Below are 21804 nucleotides of genomic sequence, written 5' to 3' on the forward strand. Positions count from 1 at the left end.
AATCAATGGATGTATCTGGACATATGTGTGTCCAAAGTCATGGTGAAATTGGCTAATGTGTGGGTTCAGGACCTCCAGGATCATTGCATGTGAGCAAGTTACTGGTCATAATGACTCTCTGAAGGGTCATAGAGGGTTGAAGGGAACAAAACAACCATCATGTCTGTATATGTCAATATTTGAGTAGGCATAAAGACCATCCATCCGATGCCTTATTTGGGCCTTGCCAATTCTAGGACATGTTGTTGATATTGATGATTCAAATGAGTTGCAACAATCATCTAAAACTTTGATTTGCATGTTTTCTTTTCGCACTATACACAGATGAGTTGTGTCGCCAATACAGATTAGTCAGACTACATTTCTTGCTGATATGGACGAATCACTATGTGCATACTGTGATATAGACCAGTCACATCATGTGACTAAATTGAGTCGGAACAAGCTCAAATGAGTCCCGAAGGTCTTGTCCTGTTTGAGCCCTTTTATTTGACTTTGTCCCTTGATGCAGGACATGAAATTAAACATGATGTGTGAGATTTCAGGCTTAAAATCACCTTAGTTCAGAAACAATTACACAAATTTCATATCCCACATAAAAAGTCCAAACATTCAAGTAAAGGAGAATCTATGCAGGTCCAGGCCTACACAGGCTAAGACTGGACCAATAAAAAATTATAAACCAAACGATGCTCAAAGGGAAATAGAAATCAACCACACATGCATAGCAAACAGTCCCTAATCTAAGGGATTCCCCAATCTCAATTCAAGGAACCCTAGGGTGAAATAAAGGAGCAAATAAATTAGGGCTAATGCAAACTAAGGCTAGGGTTTAGGAACTAAGAATGAAAAGATGAAAACCAGAGGAAAACCTGACCCAGAGAAAGCTCCTGTATGCAGACGGTGACCCGGGGTTGATGCATGTGCGCGGGTGGGCTGGCCGCACGTGTGATGGAAGTCCGCTTCCCCAAAGTGACACCTAGGCCTTGGTTGGATAGGGGAGACCTCTAATCCCTCCAAGTTTGACGACGATCCAACGTAAGGTCGAGGCGTAGTGCTCCGCCGAAGTTTCAGCCCACTTACAGGTCCAGATTCTGGAAATTGGCTGTAAGGGGATGAATAGCTTTAAAAATTGAGAAATTTAAAGCAATAATGATGATAGAAAATGAGATATATGGATGGAAGAGGGTAGGAACGGATGAGGATAGATGTGGCTTCACACAACATAGTTAGCCCTTCGAAAAGGGAGGGCTTCGCACCCACTTTTGAATTCTTTCACAACTCACTAAGAGAGCAGAAAAATAAAGTAGGAATTTTTATTAAGCTTCAATGAATCAAAAGAGCTATAAGAGGTGCCTATTTATAGGAAAACCCTATACCCCAAAACTCGCGCCATGTGCGCAACCTATTACTTGGCGATGAAGTAAACTAAAATAAAAACCAAACAAAGAAATCTAAAGCATTCATAATGTTCTAAATAATAACAATAAGCAAAACTTAAAATATGAAATCAATCTAACTAGTGGGCCACGATCATGAGATCTTATAGTGGGATTTTCTTAATTGTCGGGCCCACTTTTTTGAATCAAAACTTCGTCTCCTAACTAGGAAGCCCTCCCTGGACGTCGTCATCGATCCAGATCGACAGTGGGGTCCTTCTGGCGTACGTGCGTAAGGGGTGGCATGCATGCGCGTGTGCGCGTGATGTCCCCATCAATTCTTCCCGGCTGCGAAGATTTTGCTACTGGCGAAATAAAGCTCTTGAACCGCTCCAGGATGTCAGGATCAAGTCTCTGAAGCTCCTCCTCAGTGAGCCACATGCTGTCTGAAGCTGGGCGTGACTTCCATTTAACTAGGTACTTTTGAAACTCGCCGTCTAACATTGAAACTATCTGATGGTTTAGGATATCTTCTATTTCCTCTCTGGGTGTGTAAAGGTTAGGTATGTGAGGTAGAGGCTGGGAAGAAAGGTCAGGAAGAGTAAGTATGAGAGGTAGAGACTGAGAAAATGGGTTGGGATGGGTAAGTATGGGAGGTAGAGGCTGGGAAAATGGGTCAGGACGGGTAGGTATGAGACTTAGAGGCTGAGAAAATGGATCGGGAAGGGGCCATGGTTCAAGGGATAAATATGGGGAATCAGGATGGGTGGGCGAAGGGCTGGACAAAGTATCAGTGGTCCCCTGAAAAGTAACTAGATCCTCCACATCGAATGTGAAATTAATTCCCATGGAAGGTGGAAGATCTATCTCATACACATTGAGACCGTTTCGTTTTATAATTTTGAAGGGTCCAGCGCTACGCGCGTGTAAGTTACGAACAGCTCCCGGAGGGTACTGCTCGGGCCTGATGCGGACCATCATAGTCCCCAATATTGAATTCTTTGAAACGTTTATGCTAGTTTGCAGAAAATTTGTAATGTTCATTATTTGTAGTGATCTTCTGCCTGATTTCTTGATGCCATGAATGAATGTGATGCGCAAAAGACTGTAGGCTCTGACGCCCTATGGGACAGTGACATAGGGACAAGATCAATAGGTTTCCCAGGTTTATAAACAGTAACGACTTCATAAGGACTGAGACCTATGGACCTATTGACAGAACTACTAAATGCAAACTCGGCTGTAGGTAATACGGTGTCCTATGTTCTGGTATGCTCTATATCCCTCCTAGGGGGAGACTCATCCGGTAGATCATCAGGAAAGACATCACGTAACTCATCCATTACTGGAATGACTTCAGTGGGTAACTCTACATTAGCATCTAGTGCACTCTCTCTAGCCACAAGGCCGCACATGTTGTACCCTTCAAAATAGTGGCCTTAATGTCCCTCATGGGGTGGGTGCACGGGTGTACGCCTATAATTGATTCCTTGACCAACTCTAGTCATTGGTCTATCCTCCAGGCCACCTGCCTGAGATTGGACATCTACCCCAGTGGTGGGGTTTGTTCTGGTGATGGTTTTTAGTTGGGTAATGCGCACATCAAGTTGTTCAAAGCATTGGTCTATTTCCAAACGCTTATCCAAAGACTCGATCTGCTAGGACAGCTTGTTTAGTGACTCTAGCAGTTGTTCCATGTTTAGTGTAGGGTGCAAACCAAAATTCAGCAATATAGTTGTCAAAATATAAGAATATTTAGAATATATTGTCAATATGATATATATATATATATATATATATATATATATATATATATATATATATATATATATATATATATATATATATATATAGAAACAACCTAGTTTCTAAAAACGAAAAAGGAAAGTTTCTAAAAACAAATTATGAAAGTTACCAAAAAAAAAAAAAAAACAAATTAGGAAAGTTTCTATAAAAAAAACAAATTAGGAAAGTTTCTAAAAAAAACAACCTAGTTTCTAAAAAAAGAAAAAGGAAAGTGTCTAAGAATAGAAAGTAAGTTAGTTTCTAAAAAGAAAAAGGAAAGTAGACTAGTTTCTAAAAAAGAAAAAAGGAAGGGAAATTAGTTTCTTAAAACAGATTAAGAAAGTTTCTAAAAACAGAAAAGGAAAGTTTCTAAACCTAGAAAGAGAAAGCTAAGTTAATTTCTAAAATAATTCAAATAAGGGGATAATAGAAAATTTCAGCAGCTTATGTCAGGGTTTATGGACCTCTAAACAACCATTTATGATGAGAATTGATGCGTAATGGACATAAACAACTAAACCCTAAACATGTAATGCATTCCCATATAAGAACCCTAAGCTTTGATACCAAATTTGATGCAGGACATGAAATTAAACATGATGTGTGAGATTTCAGGCTTAAAATCACCTTAGTTCAGGAACAATTACATAAATTCCATATCCCACATAAAAAGTCCAAACATTCAAGTAAAAGAGAATATATGTGGGTCCAGGCCTACACAGGCTAAGACTGGATCAATAAAAATTATAAACCAAACGATGCTCAAAGGGAAATAGAAATCAACCACACATAACCACACATGCATAGCAAACAGTCCTTAATCCAAGGGATTCCCCAATCTTAATTCAAGGAACCCTAGGGAGAAAAAAAGCGACAAATAAATTAGGGCTAATGCAAACCAAGGCTAGGGTTTAGGAAATAGGAATAAAAAGAGGAAAATCAAAGGAAAACCTGACCCAGAGAGCTCCTGCGTGCAGATGGTGACCTATGGCTGACGCACGTGCGCGGGTGGGCTGGCCGCACGTGTGATGGAAGCCCGCCTCCCCAAAGTAACACCTGGGCCTTGGTTGGCCAGGGGAGACTTCTAATGCCTCCATGTTTGACGATGATCCGACGTAAGGTTGAGGTGTAGTGCTCCGCTGAAGTTTCAGCTCTCCTACAGGTCTAGATTCTGGAAACTGGCTGTAGGGGGATAAATAGCTGCAAAAGCTAGGAAATTCAAAATAATAATGATGATAAAAGATGAGATATATGGATGGGAGAGGATAGGGACGGATGGAGATAGATGTGGCTTCACACCACGTAGTTAGCCCTTCGAGAAGGGAGGGCTTCGCACCCACTTTTGAATTCTTCCACAACTCACTAAGAGAGTAGAAAAATAAAGTGGAAATTTTTATTAAGTTACAATGAATCAAAAGAGTTACAAGGGGTGCCTATTTATAGGAAAACCCTATACCCCAAAACTCGCGCCATGTACGCAACCTATTACTTGGCGATGAAGTAAACTAAAATAAAACCAAACAAAGAAATCTAAAGCGTTCATGATGTTCTAAATAATAATAATAATCAAAACCAAAAATATGAAATCAATCCGACTAGTGGGCCACGATCATAAGATCCCATGGTGGGCTTTTCTTGACTGTTAGGATCACTCTTTTGAATCAAAACTTCGTCCTCTAACTAGGAGGCCCTCCCTGGACGTCGTCATCGATCCAGATCGACGGTGGGGTCCTCCTTCTGGCGTACGTGCGTAAGAGGCGGCGCGTGTGCGCGTGATGTCCCCATCATCCCTGAAATCCTCTTGTTGACATTGCATCAAATAATACTTTTAACCCATTGTAAACTGTTAATTCATAGCTCATAAATTATAGGTCTTCTCCAATTCTTCTCCTCTTTCCTATGTATTTCTTTAGGTCGTCAACAGACTGTGAATCCAAGATCAGACCTAGCCTGTATCTAATCATGAATTTATGTCCCAATTCAATATTGAGATCTTATTGCTTTTTGTCAAATCATTGCAAGAGTGACAATCATGTGATGATCAATGGAGTTTATATAACAATAATGGCTGTTATTCCATAGGGAAAATGATAAAAATGGAAAAGATTAGCCTGCAAGGCATATGAAATTTAAACTATATTTTTATCAAAATTAACGTAATCTTTGTTTTAATTTGCTTCACCTGCCAGTCTCCACCTCGTTTAAAAAAGGAGGATTGATGTTTGGTAGGCAACTAACCCTTGTCAATCTTTGACCAAGATACCTTAGATGAAGCTTGTTTCAAATCATAATTAAGCTAGCTCATTCTGTTAAAAAAAAAAAAGAGCCATAATTTGTAAACCTTATGGTGGAAAATGAGAAATGGTATGCTAGGGGTTCCCTACAAGTTATGAGGCATAATTTCAAATTTGGTTGTGGTTGAAAGCATGCAAGGGTGTGCTATGGCATCTTTTGGAAGCAATACTTTGCAACAATGCCCTTTTATTGTGAAATCTGGGCAAAGCTTCCCGCACCGGAGTAGATGGATGTTGGTAAAGAAGCAAATCTGGACGAGGAAAATTTGTCTCATTACTTGGAATGTGGGCAAGTAGGTACTTTGTTAGGTAAGAATACTGATTTGGTGGATACAATGGAAAGGAGTAGGTTTAATATATAGTATGCTTGTCGGAGATGGTGGAAAGAAGCAAAACCCCATAAATTGTTGTGTGTAGGGACGGATAATACTAAGAATAGGTAGGGATAGTTGTAGATAAAATTTTAGAGGACAGATTATTGGATGTTTTATTGATTTTCGGCAGGAGATAATTAATACTGTTATTGTGTAGAGAGAAGACAAGATCGGGTGGAAAAGAGAAGACAAGATCGGGTGGAAAAGAGAAGACAAGATTGGGTGGAAAAGAGGAAACACAAGAAGACAAGGGATTCCTGTTGTGGAGATAGTCCCTTCCTAGCATTATTCACCAGGTTGGCCCTTATATTGACTGACTGATTCATTTCAGTCATGGCCTATTATTCTATATGCTGCGGGACTATTGTTTAGAACCTTCGTGTCGCAGGCACTTGACGGATGTAGAAATTGATGATTTCACTGAATTACTTGACTTCCTAAAAATTTTTCTTCCTTCTCCTCAAGAGGCAGATTCGATGGTGTGGTCAGTTCATAGGTCCGGAAAGTTCTCGGTGAGATTGCTTTATGGTTTGATCTCTGCTTCTTCCACCTTGAGTGACCCTCCGTTCCCCTTTCATCATTTTTTCTATGACGCTCCCCCTCGTGTGGCTGTTTTTGTTTGGTTGGTGGCAGGAAGAAAATCCTTTCCACCAACAACCTCCAAAGAGATCCCTTGTTTTTCCTAACATATACCTTATGTGTATGCAAGATGGGCAATTGATCGATCATCTTTTCATTTACTGCCCGTTTGTGAAAAAGATTTAGGATCATTCTTTGTGTCTTTTCCATATTAGTTGGGCTATGCCGAAAGCAATGGAGGATCTTCTTTGGGCATGGCATGGAGGAATGGTGGGGAAATTTGTCAAGGCTAGGTGGGGACTTCATATCATGGCTATTATGTGGATTGTATGGGGAGCGAGAAATGCTTGTTATTTTCTAAATGTAGCCATATCAGTTGAAGAAGCTATTTCTAGAATCAATTATCTTATTTCGGGTTGGTTAGTTTATGTAAAAGCAACCTAATCTGGCTCATGGGCTTCTCTTTTCTATCTCTTATTTGTTTCTTTTGGCTTTATATTCTTTCCTCGCCTTTTAGCTTGCCTTTCAATAAGTTTACTATTACCTATTAAAAAAAAATAAATCTATTATTGCGTATACATCCTACAAAAGACAGAGAAAGTGCTAAAAGACATTTTGCAAAGTGTTGGATGAGCTAATGCAAGGATTACCAGAGGAATAATGAGCATCTATAGGTGAGGACCTTAACGGGGCATTTAGGGAAGAATGGTGGCTAGAATGAGAGGGTACATGGGGCACATGAGTTTCGTGAATGAAATGAGTTAGGAGAGGTGATCTTGGAGTTTGCAATGGAATATGACTTTTCACTTGACAATGAGTACTTAATCTTGAAAGGTGATGAACATTTGGGGAATTTTAAAAGTGGACCATACCTATAACAAGTAGACTTCGGAGTACAAAACGATTAACGTGTAAGGATTATGAGGTTATACTAGGTGAATCCTTGACCACACAATATATACTAGTGATTTAAATATATGCAATAAGAGTCAATCATAGCAGGAAAGAATAGTGGTGAATATGCGAGGGTACATGAGGGACATTGGTTTGGGGAAAGAAATGAATCTGGAAAGGTGATCTTTGAGTTTGCAATATCACATGACTTAAATAGAGAGTACTTATGATGCAGGACATGAAATTTAAATATGATATGCAAGATTTCAGGCTTAGATCATACTAATTCAGAAACAATAACGTATATATTCCACATCCCATACAAAAGTTCAACATTCAAGCTAGGGGAATCTGTGCGGGTCCAGGCTTACATAGGCTAGAACTGGAGCAATAAAATAATAGACCAAACAATACTCAAAGGGAAATAGAAATCATCCACACATGCATGACAATCAATCTATAATCCAAAGAATTCACCAATTTCAAATCAAGGAACCTTAGGGTGAGAAAAGAGATAGAAATTAGGGATTTAGGACAATCTACGGTCAGGGTTTATAAAATTAGGGATGAAAAGAGGGAAACAAGAGAAAAACCTGATCCAAAAGACTGTTCTTGTGGTGGACTGGCCGCACGTGCGAGAGGGTGTCGATTGTGGAAAAACTCTCCTTGGCCCTGGTCGGCCAGGGGTGTGCTCTAAAACCCCGAAGTTTCCGGTCGATCTGAGCTACGGCTTGTGCGTGGTGCTCCACCGAAGTTTCAGCCCTCCTACAGGGCTAAAATCTGAAATTCTGCTGTAAAGAAGAAAACTGCTGCAACAAAGGACGAATTTGAAGCAAGAATGGTGGTAAAAGATGAAAAAAAGAGATGGAGGATGAGAGTGAATCGGGATCGATGTGGCTTCGCACCACAGTAGTTAGCCCTTCGAAAAGGGAGGGCTTCGCACCCACTTTTGAATTCTTCCACAGCTCACTAAGAGAGCAGAAAAATAAAGCAGGAATTTTTTTATATATTAAACTTGAATGAATCAAAAGAACTACAAGGGGTGCCTATTTATAGGGAAAATTTTATACTCCTAAACTTGTGCCATGTGTGCAACCTATTACTTGGCGATGAAGTAAACTAAAATAAAAACCAAATAAAGAAATCTAAAGCATTCATGATGTTCTAAATAATAACAATAAGCAAAACCTAAAATATGAAATTAATTCAACTAGTGGGCCATGATCATGAGATCCCATAATGAGCTTTTCTTGACTAACGGGCCCACTCTTTTGAATCAAAACTTCGTCTTCTAGCTAGGAGGCCCTCCCTGGCATCGTTATCGATCCAGATCGAGGGTGGGGCCCTCCTTCTTCTGGCGTAAGAGCGTAGGGGGTGGTGTGCGTGCATGTGTGAACGACGTGTGCGGGATGTCCCTATCAACTTATTTTGAAAATTAGAAGAACACTTCTAAGATTGGCAAGGTGATAAACATAGTGTAGAAAACACAGTGTAGACTAGTGATCTTAGATGTGTGCATAGGGGTAGGAAAAGAGGAGGCGAGAGTAAAAGTTGCCAAAGAATTGAGTTGAAATTAACGAAGGGGAGAGGTTAGTGTTATTTAGAGATTAAGTGACAAGGCGAAAGTGGAATCTTAAAGGATAGGCTTGGGACTAGGAGATGTGGAAATCATAGTTGCCTATATGAGAAAGAGTGGTGAAGGAAGTTCGTAGGGAGTCTAAAGGCAACGTGAAGAAATGTTGGTTTTTCAGGATGGAGGGATGTGGTACGTAAGGCAATGAGCAAAAAGAGGTACTATTATGAAGTGTGGTGGAGAAGTAGGTCCTTGAAACATATAAAATAAAATGGAAAGCAAAGAAAGTAGTTAGCGAAGTATAAAACATATGATTAATTATTGTTTAGTAAGTTAATAACTTTACAGGAACAAAAAGATCTCTACAAACTAGCAAAAGTGAGGGAAAGGAAAAGTGAGCATATAAATCACTTGAGATGCATTGAAAGGCGAGGATGGGAGGATCTTTGTGAAATATGAAGAGATTAGGGAGAGACAAAGAGGTTGATTTTGGACTTTCTAGATTGGAGATGCAGGCATGGGAATAGAACTCGGAGGGGCCTTAGGCTTGGGGGTTTTAGAGTGCATATCTATTATTGAAGAATTTGTGTAGGGGAAAGTAAAAGTAACCTTAGCAAGAAGAGGAAAGGAAGGTTACAGTTGTGCACCTTAAACACCTAATGTGATGATCTTATCCATAAATCATGATGATCATGGGTCCTATGTGGACATGTTATTAATGCCATAACTAATATATGGGCATATCTTAATTATACATACCATTCCTCTTCTTTGCAAGGTTGGTCGATGTGATGGTTTCTTAACCTTTAGGTAAAAGGTTTGAGGAGTTGGTGCCATCATCTTCAAAAGATATATACATGGGTTAAAAGGAGAGGGTTTCCTTTGTAACTAGGAACTTGAATTTGGGCACAAGGACCACTAGTCAAGGGGGAGTTGTGTTCCATGGATCTCTGTACCTTATTAGTCCATGACTGCCTAGCATGTTTTAGGATAAACCTATGGTTATCCTCATGTGGTCATCCTGTATGAGGGAACCAAACAAGTCGGGATGGAAGGTCTCCACTATCGGGCATGACGAGGAGTTGGTGCCTTTGCCCTACTCTACGTAGGAATGTTTGTATTCATGGATACTAGATCTTGTTATTAAATCCATTAGATACATGGATTGGAGGATCACTTAAGTCTCTGGATCGAGAAATTCATCATGCTTAATCTAGATAAAGTTGTGTATGTACTAGTGTTAATTAATTCTCAGACCTGAGGATATGTGAGGAGTTCAAGCTCCTGATGTAATGTTCTTTGCCCACCTTAAGGAGTCACTTGTATTGGCTTGTATGTGGGTGTTGCTGGGTTTATTCATTAGGATAAGGTTGAGGCCTATATGATCCACTAAGGGATCCAATGGTTACTTAGGAACATTATTATGGGTCAAATTTGATAGATTAGACCATCCATCAAGTGGTTTTTTGCTGGACTCGACACTCAAAAGGTTCTATAAATGTTTTTAACATTGATCTCTTGTTTTAATTGTTAAAAGGTTTTAACCACACTTGATTGTAATTCTGATTGTTGAGATCTTGTGGTCCACTTGATTTGTATGGGTGTTGGATCAAAGGTGGATGGCCATTGGTCAATGGAGGGATTAGGTCAATCTAGGTACATACATGGTTAGGTAGGATTACAAACTTTAGATATAGGAGGGCATATCAAAGTCTTTAGAGTGGTGGAGTACTATATTGGTATTGCCGTTGAACCTTAACTCCTTAGAAGTAGATCTTATGCTAGAGGGATTGGATAGAGAGCCTTGGACATTCCGCCACCCCTTGAGCACTATCACTAGAGAAAGTAATAAAGAAAAGAAAAGAGAAAGAAGAGAAGACGAGAGGGAATCCAACCTCCATCTATCCACATTTCCATGTGTTCACTTGTGGATGCTTTATCGCGTTGCCGGAGCTTTGATCTAGGGTTGGTGTCCTTCTCTCCTCATCCGGGATAGATCTGGGAGAGGCCTTCCATAAAGGCACAACATCAACAATATATGCATTTTTTAATGCCAGTGATCAAGTAAACCTAGCCCTTATGTTCTATTCTTAGAAACCTGCCGATATTTAGATGAGGATCCATAAATTTTGGTTTATTATAAACTAGGAAATTTTCAAAAATTCTAAAATTTGCAGCGTTTCAAAAAACTCTAATAGTGGGGACATAATATACCTACAAAAGTGTGGAAGATATTGGTTGAAATCGGATTAGTTCGGTGATTTAGCCTTTTCTATAATTTTTTGTAGACAACATGCTAGATGAATGGAGGACCATAATATCTATTTACAAGCACAAAGGAGATGCACAAAGACGCACAAACAGTAAGGGGATCCAACTTGTGAGCCATACTATGAAGCTTTGCGAGAGGGTAGTGGAACAAAGATTACAACCAGAAACAAGGATATTGTAAAATCAATTCAAGGAGATCAACAATTGGAGCTATTTTTCTATTTAAACAATTGATTGTGAAGCTTAGATATAAGAGAAATATCTAGACATGACTTTCATAGATCTGGATAAAGCAAATGGTGTAGGGAGGTTATGTGGTGGGTGATGAGGAGGAAAGTGGTCCTAGGAGGTTATGTTGGTGTTTCATTAAAGACATGTTGGGGTACCATTACAAGGATGAGAGCAAACTGGTGGTGAGATCACATTTGAAGCTAATTTTCTATGTAAACAATTGATGGATGTCTAGATATAAGTGGAACAATCTACATAGGTTTTTCTTTTTTCAAATACGGAGAAAGCATTCAATAGAGTACTTAGGGAGGCTATGTGATGGGTGATGAGGACGAAAGTGGTCCCACAAGGATATATCTACATCATTAAAAAAATATATGAGGGTGTCATAAGAGCGAGAATGACCTAGAATGAAATTGATGGGTTCTTAGCAGTGGTGGGCCTTCATTAGGGGTTGACATTGAGTCCTTACCTATTTGCACTTGTTATAGAGGAATAAATGCTAGTGTCTAGGATGAGCTCCCTAGATGTATGCGGTGTGACAAATACTGTTGAGAATTTGAAAATCTTGCAATATTTGTGCAAGAAAGTTAATAAATGAGATTATTGCACTAATATCGCGAGATATTCACATATTAGCAGTTTTTACTTTTTTGCGATTACTGCAAAAATATCCCAATATTAATGAAAAATTATTTTAAATATTGGTACTTCATTGTATAATTATATTATTTATTAATTTACAGTAAATATTTCATAATGTTTTATTTTTAGCAAGATTTTTCTGATAATATAAAATCCTCAAAATCTGAAGATTTCCCAAGAGATTTTGTATTGAGAAATTCCTGAGAATGAGATTTGAGATTTGTCACTAGGATGTATGTTATTTGCAAATTGCAATTGACATGGTGTTACTCAATGAGACTAAAAAGGGGGCAAACTTTAAATTGCAGGTTTTGAGGTAGGCTGTAGAGTGTAGTGGCTTAAAAATTGGTAGAACCAAGCTGGAATATTTTTAGAATGAGACTTCAGTAAAATAGTTATAGAGACAAATTAAATTAATGGTCAAGAGATTCCTCAAAGTGATGTGTTTTCTTAGCTTGGCTTCTTATTGAAAAGGCTTGTGAGATTGATGGGTTCCAACAGAATTAGAGCTTGGTGGCTGTAGCGAAGATGTGCCTCTAGGGTGTGTGATCATTGCATGCCTATGAAACTTAAAAGGGAAATTTTTTATAAGACAACATTCTACTAGCTATGCTATATAAGATAGAGTGTTGGGTGGTTAACAACTGAGCAGAGATATAGTGTTGATGAGGATGTTGAGATAGATGTAGGAAAACTGGGAAGGATAGATTTAAGAATGTGATCATCTGAAGTGAAAGGGTGTAGTCGCAATAAGAGATAAATGTAGTGTGGATTGAGGTGGTTCAGTCATGTGCAATGAAGACAGGAGATGGTTCTGGTTTGGAAGGGAATTGACTTGATTGAAAAGCTTGAAAAGCAGATGAGAGGGAGACTTAGAAGGATGTGGAATAAGGTAGTTGTTAGTGCACTAATTTGTGCACCTATTTGTCAATCACATGCGTCTATGGGTTAGTGAGTCGGTTGAACTTTTGGAAGCTGAAGACCGAAAGCACATTGAGACTTGGAACATCGAGGATTGACGAAACAAGTAAATTGAGGTGCCTTAATGACCCTAACTTTAGACTCAAAACAACCTAACTTCTAGATGATCCTAACCTTAACAGGAAAACCTTTATTTGATCATCATATAGCCTTAAGAGCTCCATTTAAACATGCTTAGATAGGTTATAGAGGTCTTGAGTTGCTTGAAACCAAACTGCCCAAAACAACAGATTCATAGGAGAGCTTGAGCGAAGCTCGATTGATCGATCATGGCCAAAATTATACAGAAAGATCTCTGGCCTATCTCAATGTCTCTCGAGCGAAGCTCGATTGATCAAGTCGATCGATCGCCGGCCGAGTTCGATCGATCGAACGTGGCCAAAACTATTCAGCGAGTTTTTCTGGCCAAATTCGATAGAGCTTGATCGATCAAGGGCTCATGTCGATCGATCGAAGGTGCCGTTTTCTGCCCATTTTTTGACCGTTGGAACTTGATTATTTTATACAGGGCATACGGACCTCGGGCATTTGGATGTGTTTTTGGTGCAATAGAAGCCTAGGTGATTCCCCACTCTTATCCCTCATCCTAAGCCTCTAAACCAAAGAGACCTAAGTAATCTTCATTGTGATTTTTCACTTGAATGGGCATTCCAAACTTCATTTGAAGATGAACTTGATCTCCTCTATATTCTAGATATTAGACATGAAACCTATAGTTAAATCATTGTCTAAATCCTTTAGAATATCCATTTAGGTGAATCCCCTAGGAAATCAACTATTCATTAGTTGTAGGAGATTCCACCATCCTCTCACTACCTTGGTCACCTCATCAGGGCATCATATGCGAGGCGGTTGATCATAGGTGCTGAAGCATCGGCATCAACAATCGAGGGAGCACAAGTGGAGCTGATTGAAGCACGGGAGAACATCGATCAAGCAACCCAAGCAAGGTGCAACAAAGGGGCTCAATTCGACAAGTGTCAATTGTAGAGTCCATTCATACTCCTTCCTTGTGTAGGACTACGTATAGAGTTTTTGACCCAAACTCGCGTAGGTTCTTGTATAGGACCGTATCGTCACCAGCAAGGGTGAGTACGTGTGTAAGTCCTTGTGCAAGCATTCGACGGGAGTGTACGTACGTCAAGTCCTTGTGCAAGCCTCCGACGGGAGTGTACGTATGTCAAGTCCTTGTGTAGGCCTCCGACGGGAGTGTACATTTGTAAGACCTTGTGTAGGCCTTCGACAAGAGTGTATGCTTGTAAAAGTTAGGGGTGAACCTATTAATAACTCCTAAGATAGTGAATATCGGTACGTTCGAGGAGAGTGCCTCCGCCAAGAGTGGAGTAGGGAAACCGAACCACTATACTCTATACATGCTTGTGTTTGTGAATGTCAATTGAGCACAATTCTATTCATGCTTATGTGATTTTTTAGTCAAACTATATGAATGCTTGAATTGGATTGTATGCTAGGCACTTAACTTGCAATGCACACGCAAGTTCACTATCTCCCTATAGACTAGTTCCTTGATTAGTATATCTCTTGTAGTCTATGTGATTGGATCCACTTTGGCTCGGAAGCCTTAGTGTTAATTTGCTTTATTAGTTTTAATTGGTAAATTGTATTAATTAGGCAAATAATTTTAAAGTGATCCTAATTACCCCTCCTCTAGGACTTAGCCATAATTTTATAGATCCGCCAAGCTTTCGCACGCGCCGTGGTAGAAAATCCATGTAATTTCAATGAGAAGGACATGAAGGCTTGTTAACTTATTGGGGTTAGGTCCTTAGCATTGATTAGAGAAACAAGGTCTGTAAATCTGACCCTAGATAGTTGTGGCAAAGCTATGATGATGAGCTTATGATAATATTTAATCCATCTTCATTGTTTACGAATGACCATCTCCTAAAAATAATTGCTCATACTTGAACACCACAACCTGATATATGGAATTGCAAGATCACTGCAGATGATTGACGAATAAAGTGTTGTGCTCGATGTAGTCCAGATTGTGTCACTTTCTTTGAGATAGTTTGTGTACCTCGGTAGAATTCATCGCTCATGTAGGCTCCGAACATACTATCCGGGAAACAATCGCCCAACGTCCGGCTTCCAACAATGTCCATAGGACATAAAAAAAAACCAACACAAATACAATCACAACACCTTCCATATTCCCCAAAGTAGAGAAAGAAGAGATTTCAGGGACGAGAGAAATCGTAAACAGAAGAGATTTCCAGGACGAGAGAAATCATAGACCTAGGAAAATAATACTTTATAGAAAAAAATAGAAAAATTGGGCAACTGAAAGGCCTATTATTAAATAATTGAAAACAACCTTTGAGAAGTGGCCACATCCAACAAATGGATAACAATTCTTTTTAAGTACTCAATAATTAGTTAAAGTAAAAATAATTTTTATTTTTTTGGCAAAACCAAGCATTTCTTAGATCCAAGAAAAGGACTGGCTCAAACTTGCCGAGTTGGGGATTTGCACCCATCGCTCGATAATTATCATCATCATCTAAGCACTATCCCAACTAATTGGGGTTGGCTACTTGAATCCTTTTTTGTCATTTCACTCCAAGAGCCATAACTTTACTTAGACCATAGGTCATCAAATATTTTCTTACAACTTACACCCATGACCTTTTGAACCTTCCATTTGCCTTTTAGAGCCTTTAACTTTTACCAACTCACTCTAACCGGCACAATTCTTGGTCTCAGTTGCACATGACCAAACCATCTAAGTCTACTTCATCTTATTACCTATTAGTGTTACTCTTTAAGTTCCCTTGAATGCATTCATTTCTTATTCTATCCTTGTCTTGTCACTCATCCATCTCAACATTCTCATTTCAGCTACACTCATCTTATGGACATGTCGTTCTTTAACTGCCTAACATTCTGTCTCATAAAGCATTGCTGGTCTTGTAGCTATCCTAGAAAATTTCTCTTTTAGTTTGAGTGGTACATGACGATAACATAAAACTCAAGAGGCACATCTACATTTCTTCCACTTTGCTTGAATTCTATGGGCAACATCCTTCTTCATCTCTCCACTCTCAGGAATTATTGACCAAAGATGATAGAAGTGGTCATTTTGGGAAATTTCTTGGTTAGGAATATTAACTAATTCCTTGTTTCCACTCTTATTTTTACTAAAATTGCACTCTATATACTCTGTTTAATCTAAATAATATTAAATCCTTTGGATTCTAAAGCACCCTTCCATAAATCTAGCTTTGTGTTTACGCCCTCCCTAATCAAAACTATGTCATCTTCAGGTTCTTCATTCTCCCATGCCATGGGATATTGATGTAGGACCGATGCATAAACCAATTAACTTGTGAGATCAAGTAGCCGAATTAAGATATTTAACAAAAAAAATAAACATCGCTATAATCATCACAAATATCATGAAAATCAAAAGAGCATCATGCATAGTCTTAGCCTAAGCTACTAACATCGTAACACAAGATCATTAAATAAAAAGAAACTAGTATGTAATGGATGTAGGGACATCCAATTAGTATAGGGTATAATCTATTTCAAAATAAAAAACCTAATACAACCTAGGGTGAAAATTAGGGTTTGGGTAATTTGAGAAAATAGGTAAATTAGGAATTTTAGGTTTAGGGTTAGGGTTTCGGGGATGGAAGAGAGGGGTTTAATATATGATGATAGGGAACCAAAAAAGGGGCAAGGTGGGATTCACATGTGTGGTTGTACGGTCACACGTGTGGCGTGGGGTGGATGAGTTTAGGTCAGTTAGGGTTTGGATTGTGGATGGGTATGTGAAAGTTGAGTTTAGGGAGAAGACGAAGATCTGGGATGAGAGAATGAAGAACCTGAAGAAAATACCTAGATGGGGGAGAAAAGAGAAGATGGTGTGGGGATAGATGGAGACCTCGCATCTCCGTTGATGAGGATTAGCCTCGCACTAATCTTCTTTCCAAATCGCATGGAAGTATCTTCAAATCGCACGACGATGGAAGAAGAAAGTAAGAGTTTTTTTTTTTTTTTTTTCCACAAAATCCAATGGGAGAGAGGTCACACGCCCTTATCTTCTTATAGATCCAAGAAGTTTCAAAAATTACAATTATCTCTCTGTCTTGTGAATTTTAATGAAAATAACTCTAGTCTAAATAAAATCAACTAAAACACTCATAATGTGTCCAAATATAAAATAATCAAAAATTAAATCATAAAATATGATAAAGTCTAAAACTGATGTGGACGATCAACGATCAATGGCTTGATCATGTGATCCATGCAATCCAATGGCCTGATCGTCACGTCCCTCCAATCCAACGGTCTGGATTACTCGATAAAGCAGCTCATGTACATCTTTCCAGTGTGGGGTCCTCCAGATGCTTGCACATGCACATGGGGTCTTCAGCACGATCACAGATACTCGCCTAGCCACAGGGAAATCGGTGCAGCCCGCCTCCTCTGATACGTACGCAAGGGCGTACATGACATGATGTCCTCATTAGATGTCTTCTTGCAAATGCCTTGTTCGCTCGTCCATAACCAATGAGGAAAGGTACAAGCTCAATCCCAACCCCTGGTGCAAGCCAACAGTAACTAGGAACTCATTTGTCTTTTCACTAGTGGTCCTCACATTTGTTACCGCTCCCTTGTACATATCCTAAATCATGTCAATATATTCTCTTGCAATTCCTTTCTTTCCAACATGCACCCGTTTAACTCTCTAAAGATCCTATCATAAGCTTTTTCTAGTAGATAAATCCATGCTTTACTGAAATACTCCAACAGATGACACCCGTTACCGCTGCTATTGAAAATAACAACCCATATAATGGTTATTATTTCCACAAGCATTGTTGGTTACATGACATGTTGTAGAGTAACAGTACAGCAGCTGAGTCTTCTTTTGGATCTTGTTATGTCTTGGAATTCAGTTCGGTTTGTATTGTCTTGGATCTGTATGTCATGAGGAGAGGAGCTTTATTTCATGCATACATTTCAATTCTGTGGCTCAACAAGGTTTGTACATATTCAGGGACTAAATAAAGGTTTCTCTATGCATATTGAACTCTTCTCTTGTATGTTTAAGGTTTGTGCAGACATATTTCGAGCAAAGTATACAGTTTGGTAAGATTCAAAAGCAGATAACTTGTGAGATTACAGATCCACAGTACAATTCCAAACAAATAGCAGTCAGCACTTCTTCGTCTACTCTGCTGAGGTTACCTGAAATGGAGGAAGAGACAGATACAGATGCAGATAGCCTTTCTTGGGATTTACAGGAAGGAACCCTCTATGGAGGATCTGAAATTGCAATCAATGGCAGCAATGAAGATTCTGCTGAGCTCGTTTACAGCATGGAGGATGAGCATACATTCTCAGACTGGGAAGAGAATGAAGTGGGTATCAAACAAGTCAATGTATCTGAGCCAAATAATGAAGAAAGTAAGAGACCAAAGAAACAAGGAATCGTGCTCTCTAAGCAGCGGAGATTGAATCGAGTGGTACGGAAGCAGCAAATGGTCAAAGAGAAATCTGACAAGGCCTCAAGATTAGAAGTCCCTGGATCTGCCAAGAGGTAGGCACACACACATGCGCGCGCACACCCACCCACTCACCCCTGTAGAGGTTCATTTTCTCGACTAGGGTGCAACTTGGGCGGCTTGGGTTGAGGGTCAACCCAAGCCCAACATGACCTCAAAGGGCCTAACCCACAACCCGACCAGACCCGAATTTCATCCAAGGTTACCAACCTGAACCCAACTGAAAGTCCTCCATACTCAACTCTAAACAGACCCAACTTGACCCATCCCCATCCAATCCGACCCAAATACATGTGATTATTCCCACCTAACCTAACCTGACCTGACCTGAATTTGCTCAACCCATTGGGTTGGAGTTTTCCAACCTGAGGATCCTGATAACACAACCAAACCGACCTGAACATGGGTTGGGCCAGTCAACCCAAACCCAAGCTGCAGCCCTTTCTCCAATGCCTATCGGTTTATACTTACCTCTTGTTTTTTGTCATCACTTTACAGATTGAAGATTAAGGAGAGGGCTGTTCTGACGGGAGTGTTCTCAAAATATGGAGTAAAAGCCGACACGGGTTCGTCGTCGTAAATTTGAGCCCTTATTATTATTCTTTGACACCATTTGATAGGTAATCCCCTTTTGATCTTCATCCCTGTATTTAGTCCCTAAGCTCCCTACATTTGGTCTATAATGTACTGATTCAAGGCTTCACAACAATTTGAGCTTGATAGTCAAAAGCCTTTGACAGTGTACAATACACGCATGAGGTTTGCTCTAATGCATCCTGACATATTGCAATATGGTATGTCGGGACTTTAGCTTTTGAATCTGGGTCATCTTCCATTGATCCAAATTGCTCATATGATAGAGTCTTACTTCGTATGGTGGAAAGACGACAAATAAAAGCTCTCAATTAGATTATTTCAACCCATTGATAATTTGGCTAATTTTCTTTGACATGAATGGTCACCATAACCATTTTATAATCAAAGGGTTGAATTATTCATCTGAGAGTTTTAGGGGCATTCACATATAACAGTTTGGGGTTTTGCAAAAACCCCAAATCCAACAGCTAGAGACCCGATATATCACTGTAATACGTCGGGAGGTATTTGAACAAACCTACATTTGCATACTATGCTAGATAGTGTGGTCTGGAATTTGAATTGTGAATTACCCATATGAATTTGAATTACCCATTATCAGTCAGGTTGGAGAAAGACGCCTTGTGTATGAAAGACATGAGCCTTGCTAATCTAACTCCCCCGATTATGATAAGCAGGCGACTCACCCTTTTGTGGTGTAGGCAATCAGCCAAACGAAACAAGGGTGGAAAACTCAGACACGGGTCCCACCTGGAGTGGTCCAAGCCATAGGTTGGTTGGTCCCTTTTGGTATATTGTAAGATTTGACATTTTTCCTTGAAGACCAAATGGTTTCATTAGCTGTTATAGGACCATGGACATGTGCATTATACTTGAGCCTTATGTTTGTACAAGTGCAGCCCATGGCTTGATAATCCAGACGATTGATCAGGTAGGAGCTGACATGGATAGAGGATTCACCTGAATGGATCAACAAATCTTTCAAAACTCTTCTAATATTTCATAGTGAACCCTAGGCTCTGATACCCTGTAAAGTTGTATAGTAGAAAAGCTTTGAAAGAAGGAAAAGGCCAGTGGGGTTGAATGTCCAACCCCAGTCATATTTATAAGAAAGAATATGCCAAATTACATGGAATACCCTTAAGAAAACGGCCAAAATAGGAAGCCGGAAAAAACCTATGTTTTCTTCTCCACTGGAGGTTTTACAGGGTTTCCCCCATTCACAGCAGGAGCCTATCATATCAATGGTCTTGACCAACGGGCCCACATGTACAAATTCAAGGCGGCAAGGGGCAGGATGCTTGTTATCTGCTGCTCCAGGATCACATGATTCCTGCAGGAAATTATATTGGAGCCGGCAAAATAATTACAAGTGCAAGGATATTCCCTCTGCAGCCCTTGATATGATGGGCCTCACCCTGCATGGTCCATGAATCAAGGATCTCTCAATGGGAAATGATCTAGCGAGCTCAGTATATGTAAGCCTTTTTGATGCATTTGTACTCTTGGTATCTGTATCAGCTATCTAGACCGGCCATTATGCTCATTCCCTTCTCCACTGCGGTGCAAAAACTCCAGCAACCTTATGATACCAAAAGTCTGTGACTGGACCTATCTTCTATAAACATTCTCGTCCATCCAATTTTGCACGCCACTGACTAATCGTTTAGATAATGTAGTGTTGAAATTTGGTTTTTGAAAAATAAATTTTTTTAGAATTTTCGTTTTGCTGTCAAAATGATTTTGAAAATTTTCAAATAAAAAAATGCATTTTTTCTTTTGTCCCACATATGAAATGAGAAAAGAAATCTTACAGTTTATATGTGGAGGTGTGTGTTGTTGTGACCCAAACTTGGGAACCAGACTCATAAAATTTTCGATCGCCGAATCCGGGGCTGACAGCCTTTGTAGTATATTATTCTCGGTTCCCAGCTTCAATGCGCTAGGTTCTGATCCTGGGATCCTACAATGAGGATTTTCAGGGTGAATTTTTTTTTTCTTCGTAAAGGAGCATAACCACAAGTGTACCCAAGTCACAAAACATCATCACCATATATCTACTAATATAATCTTAGAGTACAGTGTTAAAATGAAAAAACATGATATAATAAAATTTCAAAAGATCGGGCACATGCTCCTGCCTCAATACTGCTGCAGTCTAGCATAACCTGCACGTAACGAACATACATAAGCTTACTACGAAGCTTAGAGAGTGTGTGCACAATGCATTTGTTAAGCATACAAATGTCAAAGTAAGTGGAATGACGGAGCCAGATTGACTGATCCATAAATACCATTAGCTTGGTCCAGGCCATGCGATGCAAAGACATACTGGGTTAAATGTCATATGCTGAGGATACAATGCAATATGCAAATCCTGATGTCTAATCCACATCTCAGTACAGTTATCATCTGGGTCTAGTACACTCTGACACTAGCATGCCATCCCATCGCGCTCATAATACAGCGAGTGAAAGAGATTTTACTATTCGCCTTATCAATGGTATGTCAATCTCCACCCGACTCGTTAATAGTGGATCTATTTCACGAGCTGGTCAAAATCAACCTAGTATATTATTAAAGTTTGTCACGTTATCATAAATCATGTGATCAATTTTATGCATATTACTCGGACAAACGATCATGAATCATGAGAATAGCCAA

General features: G+C 39.5%; 1 protein-coding gene across 5 annotated transcripts in view; it reads left to right on the forward strand.

Moving 5' to 3' along the window:
• The window catches only part of LOC131258274 (uncharacterized), a 38534-nt gene extending 17745 nt beyond the window's left edge, over window positions 1–20789 (forward strand). The window contains exons 4-6 of one of the 5 annotated variants that reach the window (XM_058259486.1): window positions 18090–18578; window positions 19042–19163; window positions 20480–20789. In XM_058259486.1, the coding sequence (XP_058115469.1) occupies window positions 18090–18578; window positions 19042–19123 (571 nt within the window). In that variant the 3' untranslated portion in view covers window positions 19124–19163; window positions 20480–20789. Of the gene's footprint in view, window positions 1–18089; window positions 18579–19041; window positions 19276–19741; window positions 19993–20479 lie in introns of those variants that run through there. The other 4 variants (XM_058259483.1, XM_058259484.1, XM_058259485.1 and 1 more) reach the window with 4 other exon arrangements.
• The last annotated feature ends 1015 nt before the right edge of the window (window positions 20790–21804 follow it).

This window comes from Magnolia sinica, chromosome 10 (assembly GCF_029962835.1).
Source record: "Magnolia sinica isolate HGM2019 chromosome 10, MsV1, whole genome shotgun sequence".
Classification (NCBI taxonomy): Eukaryota; Viridiplantae; Streptophyta; class Magnoliopsida; order Magnoliales; family Magnoliaceae; genus Magnolia; species Magnolia sinica.